At 37.2% G+C, this 24,333-nt stretch overlaps 2 protein-coding genes across 8 annotated transcripts in view; both read left to right on the top strand.

Moving 5' to 3' along the window:
• Nucleotides 1-13,714: 13,714 nt before the first annotated feature.
• aktip (akt interacting protein) lies at nt 13,715-17,536 on the top strand. Of its 4 annotated transcripts, none has more exons than XM_020941622.2 (10): nt 13,715-13,853; nt 14,475-14,574; nt 14,999-15,213; nt 15,307-15,371; nt 15,451-15,551; nt 15,688-15,776; nt 15,848-15,946; nt 16,035-16,142; nt 16,237-16,297; nt 16,412-17,536. In XM_020941622.2, exons 2-10 carry the CDS (start codon nt 14,527-14,529, stop codon nt 16,517-16,519), a joined length of 894 nt encoding a protein of 297 aa, XP_020797281.1. In that variant the 5' UTR covers nt 13,715-13,853; nt 14,475-14,526; the 3' UTR covers nt 16,520-17,536. The 4 variants fall into 4 exon arrangements, with proteins under 4 accessions (XP_020797281.1, XP_020797282.1, XP_055010977.1 ...); XM_020941623.2 differs by having other exon boundaries at nt 13,728-13,853; nt 14,478-14,574; XM_055155002.1 differs by having other exon boundaries at nt 13,784-13,853; nt 14,478-14,574; nt 15,002-15,213.
• A 396-nt stretch (nt 17,537-17,932) lies between these two features.
• The window catches only part of chd9 (chromodomain helicase DNA binding protein 9), a 47,627-nt gene continuing 41,226 nt past the window's right edge, over nt 17,933-24,333 (top strand). For all 4 annotated transcript variants that reach the window (XM_055155008.1, XM_055155007.1, XM_055155006.1 and 1 more), the window contains exon 1: nt 17,933-18,237. The gene's annotated coding sequence lies outside the window, so the exon portion shown is untranslated. The remainder of the gene's footprint in view (nt 18,238-24,333) is intronic.

Genomic DNA, 24,333 nt, shown 5'->3' with positions numbered 1-24,333 from the left:
TTTGTTTCATTCACACATATTTGAGTAAATCTGCATTTTTAGTCTGTTTACATCTCCAAAGCCCAAAATACACTTATGACGCACCTTATGTCATGAAGCAGTAGGTTTCAAATTAACAGCTACTTTTTACCTTTTCATTAGTGATTGTCCATTCCGGGTCTGAAATCATCCAAATGATTCTAGTCAATGAGTACAGATTTTTAAAAACACAGTGATGTGCTTCCTTTATTACAACAAGACGATAAGGTGTTTTCAGTTTAAGAGAAAACCTCAGTGTAAATATGCAGGGTTTGTGTGTTAAACATCTCCAAATATGTTTTTCATGAGGAACCAATATTAAAATAAAAAAAAAGTGTGTAATATGAGCCCTTTAATTAATAAATAAATACACAATAACAAGTTAATTTGTTGGAACAGGCAAAGAAATAGATCCTCCAATCATTCCTGACTTTCCCAGCAAATAATTCTACATTTGGTGAGGCACAGTGGGCCTTCTTGTATCTCCAGTTAAAGTTGTTAGCACAGGCATGGTCACATCTCCATCTAATGTGTTACAGAGACATTCATTTGAAAGCGTATGAAACGTCATTAAACCCGTTCATTTCCTCATATTTGAAAACCTAAAGTTGGGTGTTATCCCTGAGAGCACTAAAAGTAAACGCTGGTTAAGCCCCATTAGGAGCCCGTGTGCTGTGACGATCTCATTGGGAAGTGCTGGATGAAAATTGCCCGGATTAATGTGTTAATCCACCTCTTTAAAATGCTAATGTCCATTTTATGCCCATTAAATCTCAGTGTGCGTTTTCTTTGATGCGTGCAATTTCTATCAATTAAACACAGAGGAGTGAAACAGGCAGAAGGGAGATTATTTTCTTCGCTTCAAGCATGATTTTCTCCTTTTGGTTTCATATTTATCTTGACTTTGGAACAGGGAGGGGGTTGTTGTTTGGAATGGGTTTGGGAAATACAGAAGGCGCACTGTGGAGATATGAGGGATTCTGGAAGCCCTCTGTGCCATTCAGAGCTTACTGTACAACAAACCCCCAAACAACTCCAAGGAAGAATAAATATGTAAACATATCTCTAAATTACATGCCAACACCAGCAGGAAATTGTAAAATGGAAAACTAAAAGAAACTTGAGAGAAGTGACTGAAGTGGAGAAGTTTACACATGTAAATTATGTTTAAAAGTTGATACCGGAGTGAAATGGTGCTCAAAGGAACCACTACTACTACTTAGCAATAGTTTTCCGAATGCTGGAGTACTGTGGAATTTTGTATTATTATTATTTTTTAATTTAAGAATCACTAAAGCCTATTTTAACAAATATTGGTTTCTTGCTGGGTACACATAAGGTGGTGGTGACTCATGACCGGATAATGTGAAGGACCAGAGAGGACCCGAAGTGATAACAAAAAAGGTCACGTATCTGTATCTTCTACCACATGTACAAGGCACTATATAGAGTACAGAGATACAAACATGTTCACATTCCCAATTAACCTACTTGATTTCAGTTTTGCTCCAGTGCAATACATAAGCAGTTCTTGAGGTCAAAATAAGATCACTGCATGCTGTTTGCCTCTAATTAGAAATAACTTTATCATCCTATAATCAGGAAGTGCATGTTGGCATGCTAGTTGCTAGTAGCTGTACTGCCTTGGCAAAACTCTGCTCCACTCTGCTCTGTTGTGAAAAACGCTTATAAACTCATTGTGGTGAATAATTAGATAAGATGAGTGTGGAATAACTTTGGATAATTGCAGACTGATGAACTAGTTTTGTTTTTCAATTTTTTCCCAGTAATAAAAATTTGGTACAACACTTTTAAGCACAAATTAACAGACAAATCAAATAAAAAAAAAAGTCTACTTTCAATCCTAATAGTCAAATACAAACTGCTGGAAGGATAGATGAGACAATTGGAAGATCATGATCAAGATTGGAACTGAAATGAGGTGATTGTTCCACAAATGTGACTGTCGGATGCCCTGGATGTTGTGCAAATCCCTTTAAGACCAAGAGTGACATTGCTTGTCCAATCACATAAGGCTTCTGCGGCTGACCATAAACTGCTTCCAGATTTGTCACACATAGACACGCACACATGCCGCCATTGTTCACTGCTAAAACACTTCCAGTAAACTCGCATTCATCATGAGCGCACTATTTTTGAGGTAGGAATGATTTATCGAGGCCTCTAGACTTGTGCCTCACCCTTCACACCCTCCATCATGTGCAAAATATGCCTCTGCAAAAAGGACACCCTAAGCTACATGGTGAAAATGTACTAACTTATGTTTTATTCACTCAGGCATTGTGACAAGCTGCTGTGTGCCAACGCAATGGCCGCTATGTGTTTCATGATGTCCGCTTGTATGGAGGGAAGAGATTATTTAATGGTGCTGTACCTGATTTTTACTCTCTTAAAAAAGTAGAAAAGATAATTAGTTCATGTGAAAGGGTTTGCAGTGGTCCAAAGTTTTTCCTCACTTACTGTATGCATTCCCAGCATCCTAATTATTCACCGCTATGAGTTTAGCGCATTTCAGCTTCCAGAAGCCAGAGGTGAGTTCCGCCTTCACAGTAATGCTAACAGCAACCAGCATGCTAACCAATCCCTTCCTGATTATCAAATTAAATGCAGAAAGTACACAAAGGAAGACAAATTCTGCTCAAATACATGGGAAAGTAGGAGTTACAGGCCCTTTAGGTTAAGTGTGCAACCCACAGAAACTCGACATGGAAGTTCAAAACCAGTCAAGTGAAGAAATCATCAAACCCACACACGAACCAGCGTGCTCTAACTAGTCCTTATGTAAGCTTTTCATTGGAGTGTAAGCTTTTCATTGGAGTGTGTAAAATATTAAAATCAGCCTAATTTTCAGAGATATATTAAATCTTTGCTTCAGTAATCGTGAGCCCATTCCATCGAACAAATTAGGTGCCCACTGCTTGGTGCAATCAGAGGAGTGGCAAATGAGAAGCAGACTGGTATTAGGGAATGTTCACAGACTGCTAATGGTCAGGGGAATTAAACAGATTATCATAACATTCAGTACAGTGGAGTTGGGCAAACTTGGAAAGGCAACTATGGCTACATACTACCAGAGGTCAAACTTATAGTAAATGTAATCATGGCAAGTATCTAATATCGATGCCAGTGTGTTTTGAATTAAAAAGCATTGAAACTCCTGTACTGTAAAGTAGTAGGCATGTAAAGGGCATCGTTATATTTGTTCTGCCCCAGCTTGAACTGATGTAGTATTTGTGCAGATAAATAAAACTGTAAACAATGTATTTCAAAAATGTACTAAAATATTATTTTTAAAAATCTATATTTTGACAGTATAGGTTTTGCATGAAAAACAATACTTTTCAATACCACAGTCAGTATTCATATATTGATATTTTGTATCAATTCGCCAATCACTAATATTGAATACATTTGGTTTGACTGAGAATTGGAGGCTTATCTTGTTTACACTAAAAACAATAAATCAAAACAAGTCAAATATTCAATAACAAGATATATATATTTTTTTAAGCCAAAGCACAATTTCTATTTTATCACAATGTATGGAGACTTCATCTAAAGGTGAATTAAATAATCTGCTTCTTTTGAAATTCACACTTCAGTGTAATTGCTTAAATCCACCTGTCCCTCACTGTTGCATTAAGCAGAAAAGCACTGAATCGCAATATCACCAGTGAGGAATATCATCACAGGGATGATCACGATTCAATTTTTCATCATCATATTAGCCAACCCTGAAGCCTCATAGTTATAAAGACTAATACACACATGTTCTACTGAAAACACACAGCTACACATAACCAAAGGCAGCCAAACCTCATGGACCACTCAGGCAGGAAACAAACTAAGTCTGCTTCTTGTCATGTTCTTCGGCTTGTTTTGGGGTTGAACCAAATTAGTTGCAACTGAGTCTGAGGTCCTAAAACAGCACGCTCCTGCAAGGTCCTGGGCCACCATTGTCATTATACAATTTGTCTGTTCTGTCTTTCCAACAAAAAAAACAGGAAGTCAACATTGCGGGAGCCTGGTGGAGAGAACTTTTTCTACCAACAAGCTCGTAGTGAATGATGAGGAGAGACAGATTCAAGATGGTGTGGTGGAATCTGATAGCTGGGACTTTCGTGCACAAGCCAGCACACTTGAGTGACCTGCCAAAATCTATAGAGTGCATCCCACAAAGGACATTGTCATTGTTGTTTTCCCTACAATCCAATAAGCAACATTTTGGATTTCCATTACTTGCTTCTCCCTCCCTGTCTTCCAGTGGTTCCAGCTGATGTTGTCAGATTTCCTGTTGCACTGTGATCCTTGGGAGGGAAAAGGGAATTGTTATGGAAGTTGGAAGTCCTTATCTCTCCTAACTCGCTTCAGCATCCTTCCCGTTCTTTAACGTAGCTGCCGTCAGGGGTGTCACTACATGATGAGGCGTGACACCAGCGGATCGAGCCATGCTTTGTCACCCTGATACACTTATGCATTGGTTACAGAGCTGTGCTGCAGCAAAGACACGCTGTCAAGGAAGAGGAAGACCATTATCGCCAATAGAAACAAAAGTACATGGGGAATGGGGAAGACAGAAAGATGATTTGGGGCTAAGTTACATTCAGCATTTTTATTTTTTGTGTTTCTTACTCCTGTTACTATTGTCAAGTTACTTGCAAAGGTTTTATGGACATACTCTGGTGTAATATGGTGGCTTTACTATAAAACAATTCAAATATGAGATGCTGAGTTGTTATTGCTCAGTTAGTAGCAGCCAGAGCAAGACCAGTTTTCTGCTTGTTTAACTTGCAGCAGCACAACTTCAATTTCTGTTTGAAGTTATATAACCCACACTATAAAATGAATGAATCAGGCATTTTCTGATGACCATTGCTCCAATGAACGTGAAGTGCCATGTGTCACCTTCTTAAGCTGGTTCTATCTGACATGGTGGGAGAAAACATGGTTGCTTGTGTTCCTAAGACTGTATAGATATATCCGATTTTTGATAAAACAAAATATGCTTTTCTTTTTTGTTGTTGTTGTTGTTGTTGTTTTTTGTTTATAACTAAAAAATAAAATAAAATAAGGACAATGTGTGTGTGGAACTGGCCAATTGTCACTGTATTCATTTTGGATAATGTCTTGTGTTTCTTCTGTTTTATTATTCACTTGTTTGATGGCCCTGATTCTCCTGGCTATAACTGGTTAACTGTATGGCACTGAGATTCTATGAGAGAGACAATTGGGCTCCAGTTTTATCACTCTGCTTTTGTAAGAATCACATCTGAGACTAAATCAAGAATCAGTCAAAATATTGCTCTTTTTTTAGCTTCACTCAAAACAACTTTGCTCTTTCAACCTACACTGTGGGTATCAATTGTGCCCAGAATAATGAAAGCAATTACTCCCCTGAACAAAGACACACTAACACGCCCTTGTTTTATTTTTACCCCTAAAATTAAAATCTTTTTTTTTTTTTTTTTGCACTCTTATGTTTTTTTTTAAGAGTGCCAAGTCAAGCTCAGGATAAATGAGGTTCAAGTTCATTAAAAAAAAGTTTAAGGTCTCAAAGGAAACTGAGGCCACTTGGATTGTTTTCAGATGAATTATTCAGTTAAATTGTATATCCACTGTCCCTGTTATGAAGTGCCATATCAGTGCTGAGTGTGAGCACATGAATCATGGACGCTTCACAGGAGCAATAGGTATATGCCCTAGCTCTCAGGATATAAGTGACAAACAGGAGAGAGGTTTGAGTTGGACAAAGTTAACTTTAATGCAACAGTAATATACAGAATATACAGAGGTGTGTAATCAGGAACTTTATTGCTTCCTTCAAGATGTTTTGATGAATCAGTTTAAATGAAAAATGAGAAGCTCTGATTTTGTATTCTGTTAAATCAAAATATAAAAATGGATAATGTCAGTCAAAAAATGTTGTGGATTAGTCTGTGGTTATTACCTCAGAGGTAATGATTAAGATACATTGTGAAAAAATATATATAAAAGGATAATTGTGTAGGAATAATCAGTTAAAGAAATGTAACAAAACGAAAAGATTAACTTTTTTTGAGAACCACAAAAAAGTGTTTCTTTAGGTCATATTTTTGACATCCAGTTTGGATTTTATTTGAGGCAGGCCGCATGGTCATTTGACAAAGTCGTGAACTTGATGACTTACAATGGAAGGAGACAGCCATGTCTGACACTTTGATTGTCACATTTTTGTTGCTGCTAAAAACGTATTATATGTTTTTGTGATTTGGATGACTACAGTGAGAACAGGCTGTTTGCAGAACTGTGACACACGTGCAGGTGGATGAGTATGTAGTTTATGTGTGTGTGTATTTTTTTGAGAAAAGAGGTGGGTGGGGGGGTCTCCGGGTGTAACTGGCCCGTCCGGGCACCGCACTCTGGTGCATGTGGAGTCTTCTGGTGGTGAGGATGGACGGGGAGGAGAGTTCAGGGCCTTTGTTTGTGGCGGCCGCCACATGTCTGCCTGTGTGGCAGCACAGACTCAGCTCCCGGCTGCGGAGCCTTGGCTTTGGGGAGATGATTGTTATAGCACTGGTGTTGGCTTTTAAAATGCCTTTTTTAATGGGAATGCATTTCACAGGCGAGAGCAGGAGGGCCTGGCCAGCCAACATCACAGACTGCAGCATACAGAAGTTCAGCATGTGTCGCTGATGTTTCAACAGTGGAAACAGCCTGCCATCTGCTGCTGGAAACAAGTATAAAGAAATACTGCCAGATTCTCCCAAGACCTCACTCAGGGTCTTGTAAGATTTGCTTTTTGAGACAAATGAAATAATGAATATTGTAATAGTACATGTAAAAATATCCATACTAGATGAGTGTTATGTGTTCTTCACACTATACTTGGATCTACTTAATTATTTCCATTGATTCCTGTCATGTTAATTCCTCTTGTAAACAAACATGATGTGTATGTCATCAGTGGTGTAAGAGTGCTTGTAAAGTAGCTTAATTAAAGAGACATTCAATGCATGACCTTTTCCTCTTACCTCCAGCACTTTTCCAGCTTTTCATTTTAAAAATAAATGAATTATGCAGTAACCATGTGGCTCAGCCAACAAGAGCTTAGTCTGCCTAATGTGTTTGCCTAAACAGCATGAGGAGGAGGCCTACCTTTTAAGTGGATAAGGTACCTCTGCTGGGCTGGCAGTAAGTGTCTACTTTAATTTAATTCAATAATCCCCATAAATGAAATAAATCCCTTCTGGGACATCCACTCCTTAAGTAGTGAGATAATATAAAATGAGGTTGGGGAAGAAAAATTAGGACATTATGGTTGATTGGGCTTTAACAAAAAGCAGAAATATTAATACTGAGATATTCTTTATGTTTATAATTTTGCAATAATGAATGAAGGCACCCATGTGGAAAACAATCAGAGCTCAGAATGGATGACAGTGATTGTGAGGCTTAGTGAAAGAATGCATTAGCATTTCCACACACCCCCAATGCAAATTGTTTCACTTCAACTTTTTAAAGCATTTGTGTTCTGACTCCATTTTAATAAGTCTGCCGATAAGGAGGCACATGCACGCAGCTCAACGACAGTCCCTGCAACACATTTACTCTCTGACTGATTCACCAGAGGAATGGAAGGGAAATTGAAAAGAATAAAGAAACATAATCTTGTCTGTGAAATAATGCGTTTTTGCTGAATGAACATTATTTAAATATAATACAATATCCATATCAAACATTCAATTGAATTGTGGTACTCAAAAATTCAAATGCTAAGTGAATAATATGATCTTTGACTGTGTGAGTGAATACTGTTGTGCTCATTATAAAAAACTAACTTTGTTTTTATGTCATAAAGCGTAAAGTTCATTTGTGACACAGTTACATTTTACTGGATTAGATTACAATAGGACCAGAATTATTAGCTTGTCTCTCTGAGCTGCCTGTAAATTGTTCTACCAAGTCTTGTGATCATTTAGTAAGCTTTAAGGCCTTTTTTAATTGATTAAAAGTGTGCTCAGTCTTAGTGAAGCCAAGAGTGATCTCCCTGTAAATGAGTGACTTGTTCTCTTGTTTTAACAGACTGAGTTGATTTTATGTAGCTTATACAGAACGCTCGCTTCCAGCAAATGCAGCAAGCTCTTGTAAGTCAGATTGATTGAGTTGTCCTTGAACATCTGTTGTTCAGCCAAGCCTCAAAGGTAATCCAGCTAATGGTATGCTATCCACATAAACACACACATAAATAAAATGTTTCCAAAGAGATTTGCTCATTGACTTGTGGCTAATCAATTCCTGAGTTGCATCTGTTGATGAAGGTTGGGAAGTCCAGACAAAGATATATGTAGAGATCAATAGAAGTGTGATGGCTGGCTCTTGACTGACAGTCACAGCTCCAATGGGAGCCAACATTTGCACAGTGATGGAGCAGGCCTGTCCGACATCTCAGCAGAGCCTCTGCTCTTCACAACAGCACTCACTCTGACAGGTAGAACTGTCCCTCACACACACAAGCAGGAATTATAGCCTTGTGTTGAGAAAGAAAGTGAGTTTTTACTTATTTATATTTTGAAAATTCCTCTACAAGAAACTCCACTATAATGTATCTCATTTTACTTATGCCAGTGGACCCTAAATTACAATATTTCTTTGCTGAATTAAAAATGAAAACAAAGTCTTCTTTTACATTTGAACAGTTTTTGGTGGTCTTACATGCAGACGAGTATGATAGACAACGTTGTTTTTGGATTCACTATGGCTGCCAAGCAATATTCATAAATTTAATTTCCACTCTGCCCTTCTATTATTAGTTTTGGGTGTTATCAAATAGGATTGCTTCATCTTATTATATTTCCAGGCTTTGCCGTTGATATTCAAATTCAATAACATGGCCTGTACTAAGTACGTGGCACTAATAAATGCCACTGGATGATGCATATGAAGATAGGGCTCAGTGTAGAAGTCACAGCGGGCAATAATACAGCAGAGTGTCCTTCGGAGGTGAGACATGATTCTTCCATAGCTCCTTACTGTTGGTTCCTGCTGCTCAGGTGACCTACATACACAGACACATGCATGCTATGCTTACATTTCCATATATTTTATGAACCTGATGAGCCCGATCTGGAAAATGTACAGAACTGTTTTATTACAAATTATTAACACAGTAAGGCCAAGACCATCCAAGCAGCTCCTTTGCCCACTGTGCCATCACAGAGGACAGGTGACCAGTGAGCTATACTCTCACCTCGGTGTCCCCACTTCAAACTTGACTTCTCTTCTTCTTTCCTCTTTTATCACTGGGACCTGACTACTGCTCTTGCAAAAGGTTGCAGCTTAGGAAGCTTAGCCACAGCATTGAGTGACCTTTACTTTTATTATGAATATTTCATTTTCATCATTATTATTGAGTGAAATCTATGCATATGATCAGCACAATGGATTTCTTTTTCATTAGTTGTCTAAAATGCCAGTCAGTGAATTGAGGGGCAGCCGGGGATGTCTGCCAGATTACTTCCTCCCCCACTGAAGGGATCTGACAATTGGAATTAATATGCGTGCAGCTTTCCTTCTCCATTTGTTAGCTGAGGTTTTCTGGGCAACTTTATCAGGGGTAACATTATCAAGAGCTTTACAGAGAGCTTCTTCATCATGCTCACATCCGAGTCTGCCCAACACTTGTCACTGTCAATCAAAAGGTGATAATACACCCATGATTCTCTCATTTGGTTTAATAAAATCTCCAAGCTTATTTGAACTGCAGTCATTGCAGCCAATAATTGCTGCATTGAGGTTTAGCCAGGCCATAGCCTTAGGGATAAGAAAAGACTATTGCTATATGAAGGCTTTGGCAGGTGTTTTTTTAACCTTTATTCCCTAGTTGTTCATATTTTTAAAATGCATATTACATTTGAATCTACGGTTGGCATTTTTATTCAAACTAATGTTGTTATTAAACATTATGTGGACATGGAGTCATCTGTTTCAGCTCCTTTATGTCGGAGTGACCGTGGAGGGTTACGCCAGGGAATGGCCCATGTCATTTTTAACTGTCATTTATGGCCAAGTGTAGATTGTATTCAGAGAGCCTAAAATTCTCAGATGAAATTGACTGCTGCAAAAGAACATATTTCATCTCAAATTTACATTCAGGAAATTGCTTAGGTGGAGCCAGAAAATGCTGCTGAAACAACAAAGTCTCCTACCCCGGAAACAATCAAATCCAATAAGTTGCCAATGACAAATTGTATGCCCTGAAAGACATTTGGAAGTATTACTAAATGTAGGCTATATTTAAATGTGTTTGTCCAGTGTTTGCTAAATGCTATTTTGTAATAGATAACACCTTTTTAATGAGAGTTAGGAATGCTTTGTTGCACCTTGTCAAATGCAATCACACAACACAAGTCTCTATTTCTTATAACTTAGATGTTGAAATCATGCATGCATTTCTACATGTAATAGGATATGTTTTGTAATTGTGACCATTTTTCTATATTTCTTTGTATCAAGTTTGTTTTGATCTTCAATTAAAGGGTATGCATTATCCTAAAGTGACCTTTTGGTTAAGTTAAAATGTAAAATGATTCCTTCCTAATTCGAAGGACCTTGTAAGAACTTTCCTCCATCCAAAAGATATACTATTTTGACTTGAATTGCTTAATTACTCATTGCTTACTTAATTACTATTAGCAATAAAAGGACCATTGCCATAGACTGAAAACCAACAATACTTGTTCTGAGTATATCAGGGCAGTTTAGCTGTTCTGGCAATAGCTTTCCAGTATGAAAATGTAATCTGCATTTCACAACAAAGGTAACAATACCAATTTCAGTACCACAGTGATAAGAAAAAACTAAACAATAGTAGCTTTGTGGACTTATACTATTCTGGAACTCAAAACATGCTACAGGTCTCCAGAACACTTGATAGTCAAGGTCAGTTAAATACAATCAATCAATGAATCTGCCCAGGGACTACAGGTGGAAATTAGCACTGATGCTACAACCTGATGTACAATGCATCTCTCCTGTTAAGGTTAATGCAAAAATTGTGCGTTGTCTCAAATAAATAAATAAATAAAGTGTGGAAAGATCAATTTTTATGGAGGAGCAACATAGCCACCTAAAATATAATTTTGAGCTCTTGTATCTGTGAACTTGTACTTTTGGCCATTATTTATATTTAAAAAAAATGTAAATATGAAAATAAGAAATATTTTGTGTTTCAAATTTGTTTCATTTGAATACATAATAAATATGGTAAAATATGAGTGGCATGTTGGCTACTCTGTTTTATTAGTAACTAGCAGGTAGTAATTTACTGTGTAAGTGTGACCATAGGGGTAGACATAGGGTGGCCTAATATTGATTCTCCAACCCTATAATTTGCACAAATGTCATCAATGCCATCAACCTTCAGAAACTATAATGCTCCTGTACAAAGGCAAAACACAGGTCAATTTATAATGAATAGAGATAATGATTAAGTTAAATTAATGGTTAAGTTAATTTTTTAATCAATATTAGTATTGGTTAGTTCAGTGTACCACAATAAAATATGTATTCACAACATATTTCATGAGTGAGTCCCTTCCCTTAGCTCATAGATTACAATAGTCCAGTTTCATAGTTCAAACTGAATGTCCTGAATATACAACTACAAGGTATTTTCTTCTTAACCTTGACCACTCAACAAGGCAACTTTTAACTATTTATAACAATAGGCCTAATGCAGTCGCTGGCCTGTGTCACGCAGGTGGATGCTGAACACAGCATGGGCCTGGGAAATGCTACAATAATAAGACTACAGCACTACCTTAGCTGGAGGACTCTACCTATAGAGTTTCTGCACCCACATGACAACATTTTCTAAATTTGCCATACTGACTTGCAGTTAGTGGAAATGAATGACAATGAGTCTGCTTTTGGACTCTACAGTTGTGCGGTGTTTACTACTGTCCCCAGCGGATAACTAAAATATGGTTGTATCAATAAAAACACATCTGTGAACAATGAGGGAACCATTTTGCATAATATATTTCAATGTCTAGGAACAAAGCCTATTTTCCCATCCATTGTACATTTCCTGACTGGATAGTCTAAGTTAGTGCTGTATTGGATAAGAAACATCCACTAGTGGGTCATGCTCCTAATTCAATCACCCAACTTAATTAGACTCATTAGAATATTTGTTTGGCCAAGCAAGGTCATGACAGTTGATTAGAAACAAAAGTGTTTGCAAAGACAAAACCTCATTACAAAAGCACTGGTGTGGATATTTGCATCCTTGTTTGTGTCAGCCAGTTTATCTCAATGTCAGTGGAGACAAAGCAAGCATAAAGTTATTTGTTACCAAGATCTTTGATTTGTAACTGTCAGAAGAGTGATGTGACCTTGCCCTTTCTGAACTATTAAGCCAGGACATTAATTACAACTGTCAATCAATTGTCTTTTGGTCAGGATAAAGTCAGATAATGAACAGAGTCAATAATTTTGTATACTATTGGACATTGTCATTTCTGCTACTTAATGGAAGCACTCATGTGTTAAATTACTTTTTTCTTGGTGACAAAAATAATTTATGAAAATCAATCAGCAGAATAAATTGCCAATAAAGTCTGGTTGACAGAGCCTTATGTGAACAAGACAAGACATAGCTCCATTTATTTTCTTTATTTAAGCAAAGCAAGCCAAGTTTATTTGTAGAGCACATTTGTACTCAAAGTAATTCAAAGTGCTGTACAGAATAAGACATTAAATACAATACAAACAAATAAAAACATAAATATCAATCAAGGCCTAAAGGTTGGCATTGTTCCGTGTCTGTTACATAGTGTGTAGTAAAGGAAAAGAGGCCAGAGTACTTTGAGAACAAGGGACCAGCTGTATTAGAAAATTTTTGGTTGTTCGTTTTCAATGCTGAGCAGTAACTAGTTACAAAGTAACTTTTTAGTGATACAGTAATTACTGTTGAAAATTAGATTTTGGTTACCCTACCCTAGTAACTTTTAATTATACCTACTGTTTCCTTGCAGTAGAACTGTGTCTCATAAAACACTAAGCCTAAAACACAGTACACGATGTCATACAAGTATTGGTTTCTGGAGGACACTGCGTGTTGCCTCTCCTTGAAATATTTTTTTCTATAACAGAAAGTTTAATTAGCCTAGTGTGAAGAAAGAATGCTATTATTATAGGCTATGCTATAATAATCAGTAGTCAAATAACTTTTGAAATAAATTGTTTAATGTGATATCATGTTTAATCTGATTAGTTTTCTTTCAGTCATTTTATTTACATTAAAGTTATGCACACTGAACTCTCTCAAGAAAAATAATTACATTTAATAGCAAAAAAAACCAAAACAAAACAAAAAAAAAACTTTGTGCCATTCATTACCATAAAATTTAGTCACGTGGATGCAGGAGCTCTACATACCAATATTCTTTGGCTCCCTACACATCCCATAGCTAAACAAACTACAGAAAAAATTTTAATTTCATAAGGTTACTTTAGGTCAAATAGAACATCATGCCCGCATGTGAGAGTAGGCTGACATAATTCAAGTAGGCCTGAATCAATATTCAAAAAGGATTGATAATATTCTATAAGGATCATAAATAACATAGGCTATGTTCGCTCCTGTAGCTGTACAAAGTCTATGGAGATGAGCCAATGGAAGCTCGGCATTTTAGCCAAGAGCCGCCCCTTGTTAAGATAGGTTGAACTCTCTCCTCTGACTGTCAAATCGCTTAGCTAGCAAGTGTTAGCCACATCTGATCGAAATTACGGTGAAAGGAATGGAAAACTAAAGTGTATCAGTCGGACAGCAGGTATAATGTGGTGTTTTGTGCATGTTTACATCAGCAGTGTCATAGATCAGCGGTTTGTTCGTGTTTTACTGAAAATAAACGTATAAAATGAACATTGTTGTTGTTAGCCATACCTATACATCTTAGTGAGAAGCTAGCTCTGTTTTAGCTCAAACGGCTACTCTAAAGAGGCTGTATTAAATGTTCATATATGCCCCTCACTACAAGTTTTACAGTGGTTCATTGCAGATTCAAACTAACAGATTAAAATGTTTAATTTGACCCATGTTAGCTACATGTTGGAAAAGCAAACCTACATTTGCAGTTTGCTAGCATAACACGGGTGTCATGTTAAACATTTGTCTAAATGTGTCTTGCTAAATATTGATCAAGGAAACTTGATCGAAACTTGCTAAACAAAATGCGTCCAACTGTCGAATTGCAAATAGTCGTTTCGACTAAAGAGATATTTTAGATTTTGCCAACTTAACCCATTACTAACCAAGCTAGATTGCTAGCGTTAATTTGCAGTGAAATATTGCTGGTAAATATGATTGTGTTTTCTAGTTAGTGTTTAGTTTGTGTGCTAGGAAAGACTGTTGACACCTAAGCTAGCATGTCACCTTTCTGTTTTCTGTACAGCAGTGAAGGACCTATGGAGTAGGGCCTACATAACAGGACAGCTCTACAAGTGATGAACTTAAACCCTTTCTGGAGTATGTCTACTAACACAAGCCGCAAGGTAAGGCTTAAGCACACGCCTGGCTTCATAACTCTAATATAACGACTAAGTATTTAAAATGTACAAGTACTTGTTGTTTCACGTTTTTCTCTGTAGCGCAACATTTTATGAAAGTTTTGTTGACTTGGAGAAGGGCTTTTAGTAAATGCAGTCCTGTTGCATATTTTAGGCATGGGTGTGAAATATTTTGTGTGTGTGTGTGCGTGTCAAAAACAGCTTCCTGACAAACTCGTATGAGCTCATGCAGTTGGTTACAGGAATCACTTGATTAAAAAAAAAAAAAAAAAAAAAAAATATATATATATATATATATATATATATATACACATACACACACACACAAGTACAAATATTAGAAACCATGTACCGTACAGTTATTTATCTATAATTATGATTCACCAGCTAAAACATGTTTTTCTGTCAGCAGCATAGGTCTGATAATGAAGAACAGGGTGGGCATGGGGACCACAGAAGCAGTCCAGCTCGTCTGCCATTTGGAAAAAAGCAGCTTCCTGCTATTCCCAAGAATGCAGTCCCCATCACCAAGCCACCCTCCGCTACAACCCCTGTGCAGTCAACAAATGGCACTCATGCCTCCTATGGCCCCTTTTACTTGGAGTACTCCCTATTGGCAGAGTTGTAAGTGATTATTCATTTCACAACACCCTATACACATCTATAATAGTCTCAAGCTGTCACTGTATTGCCTTTTATGATTGTTCTTTTGTGCAGCACGCTAGTGATAAAACAGAAACTCCCAGGCATATATGTTCAACCATCCTATAAATCAGCTCTGAGTAAGATTTCTTTCTAAAAACACTTTAAACACTTACTACTTGTTACATAAATCTTAATTTTTTTGTCTCCTGTTTTCAGTGTGGTTTGGTGTCATATTTATCAGACATGGCTTGTACCAGGATGGTGTCTTCAAATTCACTGTGTATATTCCAGACAACTATCCTGATGGAGAGTGTCCTGTGAGTATGGAACTTGGAGTACTGTCATGTACAGTGCGCCTGCTCATTGAAAAAACAAAGTCTGCTGTTGGCCCACACATGCTACAGCTATTCTTGATTCTTTTGTTTAAGTATACATTTGTGTTTAATTTCACAGAAGTTAGTTTTTGACATCCCTGTCTTCCATCCTCTGGTTGATCCTGTATCAGGAGAGCTTGATGTAAGAAGAGCTTTTACCAAATGGAGGTGTGTTAAATTAATTTAATAATAGTTTTCTCTGACTTACATTGCACACTTAAAATGTTTTGGTTTTGCAGGCGGAATCACAACCATATCTGGCAAGTCCTAATGTATGCACGTACTATTTTCTATAAGATCAACACCACAGAACCACTTAATCCAGAGGCTGCTGTTCTGTGAGTTAGAATAAATATTCACACTAAAAAGAAGCCAGCTATGATTTTTGCTCTGGTAATATTCCTAAAACCTTTTTTTGTCTTTCAGATATGAAAAAGATGTACAACTTTTCAAAAGCAAAGTTGTAGAAAGTGTAAAACTATGCAACAGTCATCTTTTTGACCAGCCTAAAATAGATGATCCATATGCAATAAGGTGTGTGTTTTATTTATTGTTAAGGAATGCCTGAGTTTTGTCTTTTTTTTCTACCATAAATTGTATACATTAATTACCATGTGTTGATTTTCAGTTTTTCTCCATGGAATCCTGCTGTTCATGAGGAAGCTAAAGAGCGAATGTTTGCATATAAAGTAAGTTACACTAGAATAAAAGCATGGGTCTTCTGAGAACAGATTGTTACATTGAGTCTCATGGGATTCTGCTCTATTCTTCTTATGTAATTAAAATGTTTTGATGTTGCTTAGAGACGACCTGAGGAGCAGCACAAGGGGACACAGGTGTCAGGACTGTCTTGGGTGAAGCCTGGATCGACTCAACCGTTCAGTAAAGAGGATAGTCCTTCACAAAGCTGAGACTGCAGTTTCATTCTGTGGCCACTAGATGGAGGTACTGGCATAAGATGCTTTGCCACAGCTAGTTTTATGGACTTGGTCCTTCAGTGGGAGCTTTGTACTATTGCTCAGCTTTAAAAGCGGTTTTAGGGATATTTTCAACCAGCTTTATTATAAGATACAAAGTCTATAATATGTAAACTTTGACAGATGGATGTTGCTAAAAGGCAATAATGCAATCAAAGATCATCTTTCTTAAGAATTATTTTTAGTTTGGTTGGGTACCTAAATCTTGTTATTCAGATAGATTTAACACACATTAGGTACTGGTCTATAAATGTGGCCTGTCACAGTTCCTCAACATCTACTATGGCTGTACAGCTGACGAGTGTTTCTTTTTTTTTTTTCTTCTTTTTTTTTTAAGATCATTTTCTTTTACTGTGTAAAACTTTGTCTTACATAGTTTATAATATATAAGTCAGAGTGAAAGTGGAGGATTTTAAATGTGTTTAAATAAGTGTGTGTATTTTATTTTTATTTGAAATCTGTCATTGGCTTATGACTATTAAAGTTTTGTATATAAACAGGTAAAATGTATTTTGCATCAAAGTTTAGATTTTTCAGATCTTTCTGGTTAGCATTCTCACCATGAATAAACAGTTTGGTTATTTGGGATGATTACAAAGTATTTTCATACTTTTCAGTTACTTGCAGATTTATCAGTACACTACTCTACTATGGAAGGCCTTTGTGCCTTGTTTATTTTTTAAATCTGTTGCAAACTACTGCTTAAGAACAGATTCCAGTAGGCCTAATGCTGGAGGTTAAAAAGACCTACTCTTTACATATCCCCTTTGCAATTATGTTAGGGAAAGCTTGCTTTAATCTTTTATTAACATGACAAAATCAGTGTGCATCAAATACTGCTGAAAAGGATACACACTGAGTTGCTTCATCCAACATAACTTTGTTAGGTTGTATAATTAATATCTTTTTTTTTTTTTTCTTTTAAGTCAATAAAGGGCAAACTGGTTCCAATATTTTTCTCATGTCTGGTTGAATCTTTTATCATTATTATTATTTTGCTCAAGATTACTTTTTTCCTTCTTTCACTTGGATGAGAAACAACCTCTAGTCTAGTGAAGATAATGAGCATTATTATAGAATTATTATAGAATAATGTGTGAACATTTTCAACACCGAACAGTACTGGTTAAAGAAAACCGTCGACCATGTTTGTAAATTCTCCTTTCCGTCATTCGACTTTGCTGTAGTATATTATCCACTAGATGGCAGAAGGTCCCCACAGTGCAGAGCACCTGCACTCTTCATGTTTGAGTTGAAGTAGTCCTCGGTCCATGTGCGAATGTAAAGCTGCCTGTGATTGGCTGTGGTGTGGACGCGGCCATCTTATGCGCTCGAACGACCGCACGTTACTTGGTAATAAATGATTATGTCGACTTTACAATAAATGGTACGTACAAATGGATAGTTGATATGACTACAGCGAAAGAGCACTATTTCAGATGAGCTAAAGCAAACAAAAGTGTGCGGTCCTCTATGGGCCAACCAGGGCGGAAGTCTGTAATATGCAAATAGCGCGTTATCACAGTCACGTCAGCAGCGCGGAGTCGCTGTGCCGTGGCCGCCAGCAGAAGAGTACAACTACAACACAACTTCGCAGATAACACTCTCGATACACCGACGTCTGGAAGACGCCACTTTCGGCTTTGTTTCAGGTGAGTCTAATTACTTTTTGTTTCGCTTTTTGAGAGATGTCGTGAAGTCAGGGGTTAGATTGAATCTAGAGCGGAGCTGTCAAATGTGTGACAGTCGGTGTTGGTGTATGCGATTCGCCTCAGCTGATGACACACCGCCTTGCTGACTCTGGATCTTCCCGTCAGAAAGAAGCCTGTTGGTGGCCAAAGTTGATTGCGTTCTGCACTTTGCATTTGGATTTAGAGGAATTATATTCAACGAAAGCGCACTGTTGCCGGTGTAAAGATTTAATAAGACCTTTTGATTTATTTTACGGTGGTCCTGAACTGACAGCGACCACGGGTAAACTCAGCACCGCCGAACGTGGATATCGACACATATGCGCAACTTTACCACACTGATTTGAATTTAAAGTTGACTTTTCAGAATAGTCGATTTTCGACCTCCTCATCTCCCTCGCCACCTCCTCCATCTTCTTCACATACGAAGAGTCACGACACCTTTTGAATCCCGTGCCTCTCAAAGAAGAGCTCGGCCAAAAACACGTGTGTTAGATTGGGACTTGCGTTTATTCCAAAACTCTACGTACTGTGGCATGTTTTCATCTACTTTTTGTTACACTGAGTGGAGTTATATCGAAAGAAACGTCATATCGTGCCTTGTTGCGCGCTGTGCGCCGAAGCCATTGCTGGATGATGATGAAGAGGATGCACTCGAGGTCGCTTTGAAAAAAAGGTAGAGAGCAAGGCATACAATTACCAACAGAATATAACACTGTTAACATATTGTAGTAACTTATTTTAGTGGTTAGAGATAACTTCACTGGTTGAGCCATAGGTTGATGCGAACATTTAGGCTATTTGTGGATCTTTTCCAATTAACACTAAGAAAGATGCAACTGGAAATAGTTTCTATAGACCTGTAGTCTAGTACTGTCCCAAGATTTCAAACTGGCGAATGGCTGTGATTTAGAGCTTAATTTTATACTGTGCACAGGAGTTGTTTACAGTCCCATCAAAAAGTAAATTAATGTACACATTAAGGTTTTTCTTGACTTATTCTTTCTTGCATTTGACCTAGTAGGTCTTCTCAGACTTTATTACCTGGAGGAACGGTTAGGTTTAAAAAGGTCCACTCCATTGCTTAAAGGTGTAACATTAAATTAGTGGCTAGGTGTCGAAAACTTGCTTGTCTCAATGTAGATTTTATTGCTTTGCTTAGAATGGCCAATGATACATTAAACCAACCTGTAGCTAGGGAGCTACCCGTAGCTCTTTACCCCCTTCCAAGTAGCTCGCCAAGGGATTACTGAATTATACGTATTGTGCTGAATAAATAAAATCTTATTAATTACCATTGTAAATGTTTTTATATAGATGTCTAACACGTGCACTAATAAATGGATAACAGTTTAAGTTTTATAGGCATCTAATTGTACCCCTTCTAAGGCTTGCCGTGGCTCTTATACTTTCTCAATTTCTTGTAGCTACTAAAATGAGTAGCTCTCTGGCATTTTTGTTTGGTAAAGAAGTTCACCAGAGGAAAAAGGTTGGATACATCTGCATTAAACTTTCTTGCAGTTGAGTTAAAAATACAGTAAAACATGCATTCCTGTCAGTAGACTCACATAACTTGGCTTGATGGTGTCATTTGCTTGTCTAGATGGCGCAAGAAAAGTTTAATGCCATACTGTGAAACTTTCCAGGCAAAACAATAACATCACCATAGAGACAAGGAGGTGGTGGATCCTGCACCAGAAAGTTTACCTTAAACTTGTTAATCAGTTGTAGGTGCTGAAGCTGTGCTCAAATACTTTATTTTGTGCTATTTTGTCAACAGCCTAACACATGGAATAATTAAAACATTAATGGTTTGCTCTAAAGTTACTTTCTGGAGCAATATTTGAAAAGAGAGTGCTCAGGTATTGAAAACCCACAGTGCAAACGTCACATAACTCACATAACTGAGTAGAATGACTTTTGATTTTAGATATACCAAAGGGTATGGGATGATTTCAATGACAAGAATAGTGTACTATTGTAATAAACTACTGAGGAGAAATATGTTAGGTGTATGAAGTAATGTATAAAGTACATGCATTTTTAGTGGATCAACTACTTAACACACAATCAACATGTCTGATTTGGATAATTTTGTATTTGTTAATGTGTTACATTAAAAGTTATCTCATGCTGAGTTATTGTGACTATTGAGCTCAGTATATTCCCCATTTCAAATCACCAATACATCCAGTGCCATCCATTTTCTACCACTATTTGGAGTATGGCTTCGCAGAGGCAGTAGTCTGAGCTTGGATGCCTGAACTTCTTCTCAACATGGGGGAGCAGTGACTCTACTCCGAGCTCCTCTCATGTGAGTCCTCACCTCATCTTTAAGAGAGCACCCAGCCCCTTTGCAGAGGAAACTCATTTTGACTCACTTTGCCTTTCAGCTCAGCTCCTTTTTTCACCATCAACAGTCTGACAACAGCAGCCAAATAACCGCAGACTGTACTAATCTGCATCCCTGACCAGCCAGGCACGCCATTCTCCTCCAGTCCTGATCGGCCTGGAATAGAGTGTGATAAACCACCGTCCAAACTTGGGACAGGCTGTCCACAGCCGCTAAGACTTTTGTGCTTTGACTGTTGATTCTGCAGATCTGCACTGTTTCTCAGTCCTTAATCCTCCTGTCAATCATGCCCAACTAAAATCAGGGAGACAGGATATGGTTCTAGACCCACACAACTTTGTGCCAGGTGCCACAGTAGAGCCCCAGTCACAAAAACTGTTGTGTCTTTAGGCAAGGCACTTGACCCACAATGCCTAGTTTGAAAGTGGTGTGTGCATGAGTGATGGTGGTGGTCGGAGGGGCTGATGGTGCAGAATGGCAGCCTCGCTTCTGTCGGTGCCGACTCTCATTAAACATTTGTTGATACCACACACTGATACCACTGTTACACAACACATTATGCAGTATCCCGTTTTCAGTATCCCAAATAAGCCAATAAATAAATAAATAAAGTGATTATACTTGAGTGAAATGAGCTACGCTGATCTGTATGACCTGCACATATAAGATCTCTGAAAAGTTTAACATAAACCATCTCCAACATGATATACGCACAGAACAGACTCACGATCAGCAGCACATCCCTCTGTCACAGAGAGAACACATATATTCTACTGAGTTATGTCCTTTAGTCCTTCAGAAGCTAATAAGGCCACAAGGAGCAAGCTGTTTTTTTCAGTGTTTATAGTTTATGCAGATTGGCCATGTGGTAAGTTTCGTTTCTGTAAAACATGAACAAATGTGCGCAAAGCTGCATTACATATATTTTAATATCATGGTTGTTTGTATTTTTCCTGGTTTAATAAATATACAATTTTTGCACTTGTGCATTTGTAAGATTATGTCAGGAAACCGGGATACTACATTTGATCATGCATACAGCATATCCCGAATACTGCCATAAACGGGATATGGCTAATAACCAGGATACTGATGTGCATGTAAATGCATTCAGTGTATGTTCATAGGGATGGGGGGGGGCTAAAGTATTGGTATCCGTACTCAGTATCTGCAAGTACAGAAATGATTACACTCATACTCGTATAGGTTTTCAAAAAAGTTATATAAGTACATCCCAAATGTCTAGAAAAGTTCTATATAAAATTCATGCATTATTATTATTAGTGTAAAGCTTCGTCAAAGTGTGTGGGGTTTTGACTAGCCGGGTAACTTGTCTCATGCTCCATTGTTCCAAAACTTGTGAACAAGTCCCTGAGGTTCTTGAACTCTTCCACTTGGGGCAAAGACTTCCCACTCACCTCGAGAGTTCTGGCCACCTTTTACTGGTCAAGAACTATGTCTGTCACTGCTTATTTTTGTCTGCGGAGGAAACCTATTTTCACATCCAGTTCCAAAATTACAAAAACAATATATAATATTTAGTGTAGCACTTTAAGAACATTTAACATTGAATTTTACATGATCAAAAAAGATACCTATTTTTTCACTTTTTATTGAAGTGAAATGTATTCTTAATTATAGAATCACCCACCTAACTATTACACCGTATTATGCCAATAGGGTTTAATGTGAACAATTACCTAATTACTGCACTATAGTAATACTATTGTGTCTGCACATGAACAATGTTTATTAAATTACAATACAGTATTAAGGGCAGGCAGATCTGGATTAAAGAAACAGAACACAGACAGGTGTGACTCCTTCAGTCATTAATAGAAAGGCCAAGAGACACAATATGAACAAAAGAAACTGACAGGCTTGGTACCCTAATTTATTCTTGTAAATGAGTACATTTAGTTTTTGTTTATTCCCCTCAATTATGAAATATATTGTAAATGCAGTAGTGCTGTTACCTTGATCTAATAGTAAATCATTTCTTTAATTGTAAACCGGAAAGAAAGATTTGTGTTTGACGTTACATTATGCTTGTTGGTTGTATAAGGCTTGTTTGGTGTGTTGGCTGAGTGAAAAGCGGTTTGAAAGTTTAAACAATAATATGCATATTTCAGATGTACCAAAGGGTTTGTGAGAACTAGGAGTGAATTAGAACACCTACAATTCTTCCCTATAGTATCAAAATAACCAGGTTTATTGTCATAATAGCTGTGTAGTGTACTTTTTATTATTCTTTTTGTTGTCATAAAAAGTAACTGAAAGAAAACTATGAGAAACAAAGTAGTTGCCAATACAATACAAAATATAATACAGTGAGTACGCTGTAGGTTTGTTAAAAGTATTGAAAATCAGATACTAATCAAAACTAAATCTTGAATTGAAACTAAATATTCATTTGAGCAGGTATTCATATGAAAAAAGTCACATTCACAGGACAAAAATGAACCTTTCCTGAATAGCTTTAGAATGATCTTGAGCTATATCTGAGCAAATATAAGACCACATGGACTAGTATATCCCCATGGACCACTGTAGAACCTACCTGGATGACTGAGGGATTGTACAGATATAAAACCACATGGTAATGTAAAAGGAAGTACTATGATTTAAAGGTGAAAATCACATTCTATTGTCTATATAGTGTTTTTCAATTATCATTGTGGTATAGGAATCAGTATATTGAGTATGAAGTCTGTTCCTTAGTATCAGACTTGAGTTTGAAATTGTAGTATTGTGACAACAATAGTATTCTATAGGGGTGTGCAAAAATATCGGAATATCGATATATCGTATCATTTAATATGATTCAGTATCGATATCGTGGACTCCTGTATCGATATATCACGATATATCAGTATTTTTAGGTGTGTTTTACTAAATTATTTTGTTACAGTGCTACAGTTTTGTTGCTTGTGGAGTGAAAGGAAACTCATTTATGCAACACAATTGACATTTTCACTGTTTTAGTGATTAAAATGATTGTGTTTCGTATGAACTTTGCACAAGAAGTGGTTTAACAAAGACTTTTAGTATCACAGCCATGATTTAGCCTTTATTTTTTATTGAACCGTATCGAATCGATTTGAAATATATCATATCAAATCGAAAGTGCACTTTATCGAGATATGTATCGTATCATGGCCTGTGTATCGAGATATGTATCGTATCGGCAACTTCTTAATGATACCCAGCCCTAGTATTCTAGGATTAGCATTTTGACTTTTGTTGTCTTGGTAAACAAGAAGCACAAAGAACTTTTTTTTTTTTTTTCCTCTCTCTAAAGGGTAGGTATTGCCTTTTTGATATCTTGGGGAAATTTTCTAATACTCTCACTTTCCAATCAATCATTATTGTTTGGAAATCTGGGTTGTTATTTTTTTTTTACCTTTGTTTGATGACTATGAACTGCAGTAATGAAAAACAGGGTTTTGATTTGTTGTTGCAGTCTTATGCTATAGCAGTATACGTTTGTATAACATTTGCTTTATTTGCACCTTCTTTCTTTTTCTTAATCTCATTATCCCACAATTCCAACAATCTACCTTTTTCTTGACACTTAAATGGAAAGTGTGAACAAGCTTTGGGCAGAGGCTCTGAGTGCAGCTCCAGTCAGTCAGCATAATGACTGACCTCAGTACTCTACTGTCATCTTCCTCTGCTCTGTGGTTGCACAGTGCACACACAAG

This window comes from Boleophthalmus pectinirostris, unplaced genomic scaffold (genome assembly GCF_026225935.1).
Source record: "Boleophthalmus pectinirostris isolate CB_2022bp ecotype Guang Dong unplaced genomic scaffold, ASM2622593v1 HiC_scaffold_19, whole genome shotgun sequence".
In the NCBI taxonomy this organism is placed as follows: Eukaryota; Metazoa; Chordata; class Actinopteri; order Gobiiformes; family Gobiidae; genus Boleophthalmus; species Boleophthalmus pectinirostris.
This window is presented reverse-complemented; position numbering and strand designations above follow the sequence as displayed.

Bases quoted from the DNA above. Each gene is read 5' to 3' on its own strand.
- aktip (XM_020941622.2), top strand. From the start codon at position 14,527: ATGAACTTAAACCCTTTCTGGAGTATGTCTACTAACACAAGCCGCAAG. The intron at 15,552-15,687 runs GTGAGTATGGAA...TTAATTTCACAG, and splicing joins ATCCTGATGGAGAGTGTCCT to AAGTTAGTTTTTGACATCCC. The intron at 16,298-16,411 runs GTAAGTTACACT...GATGTTGCTTAG, and splicing joins AGCGAATGTTTGCATATAAA to AGACGACCTGAGGAGCAGCA.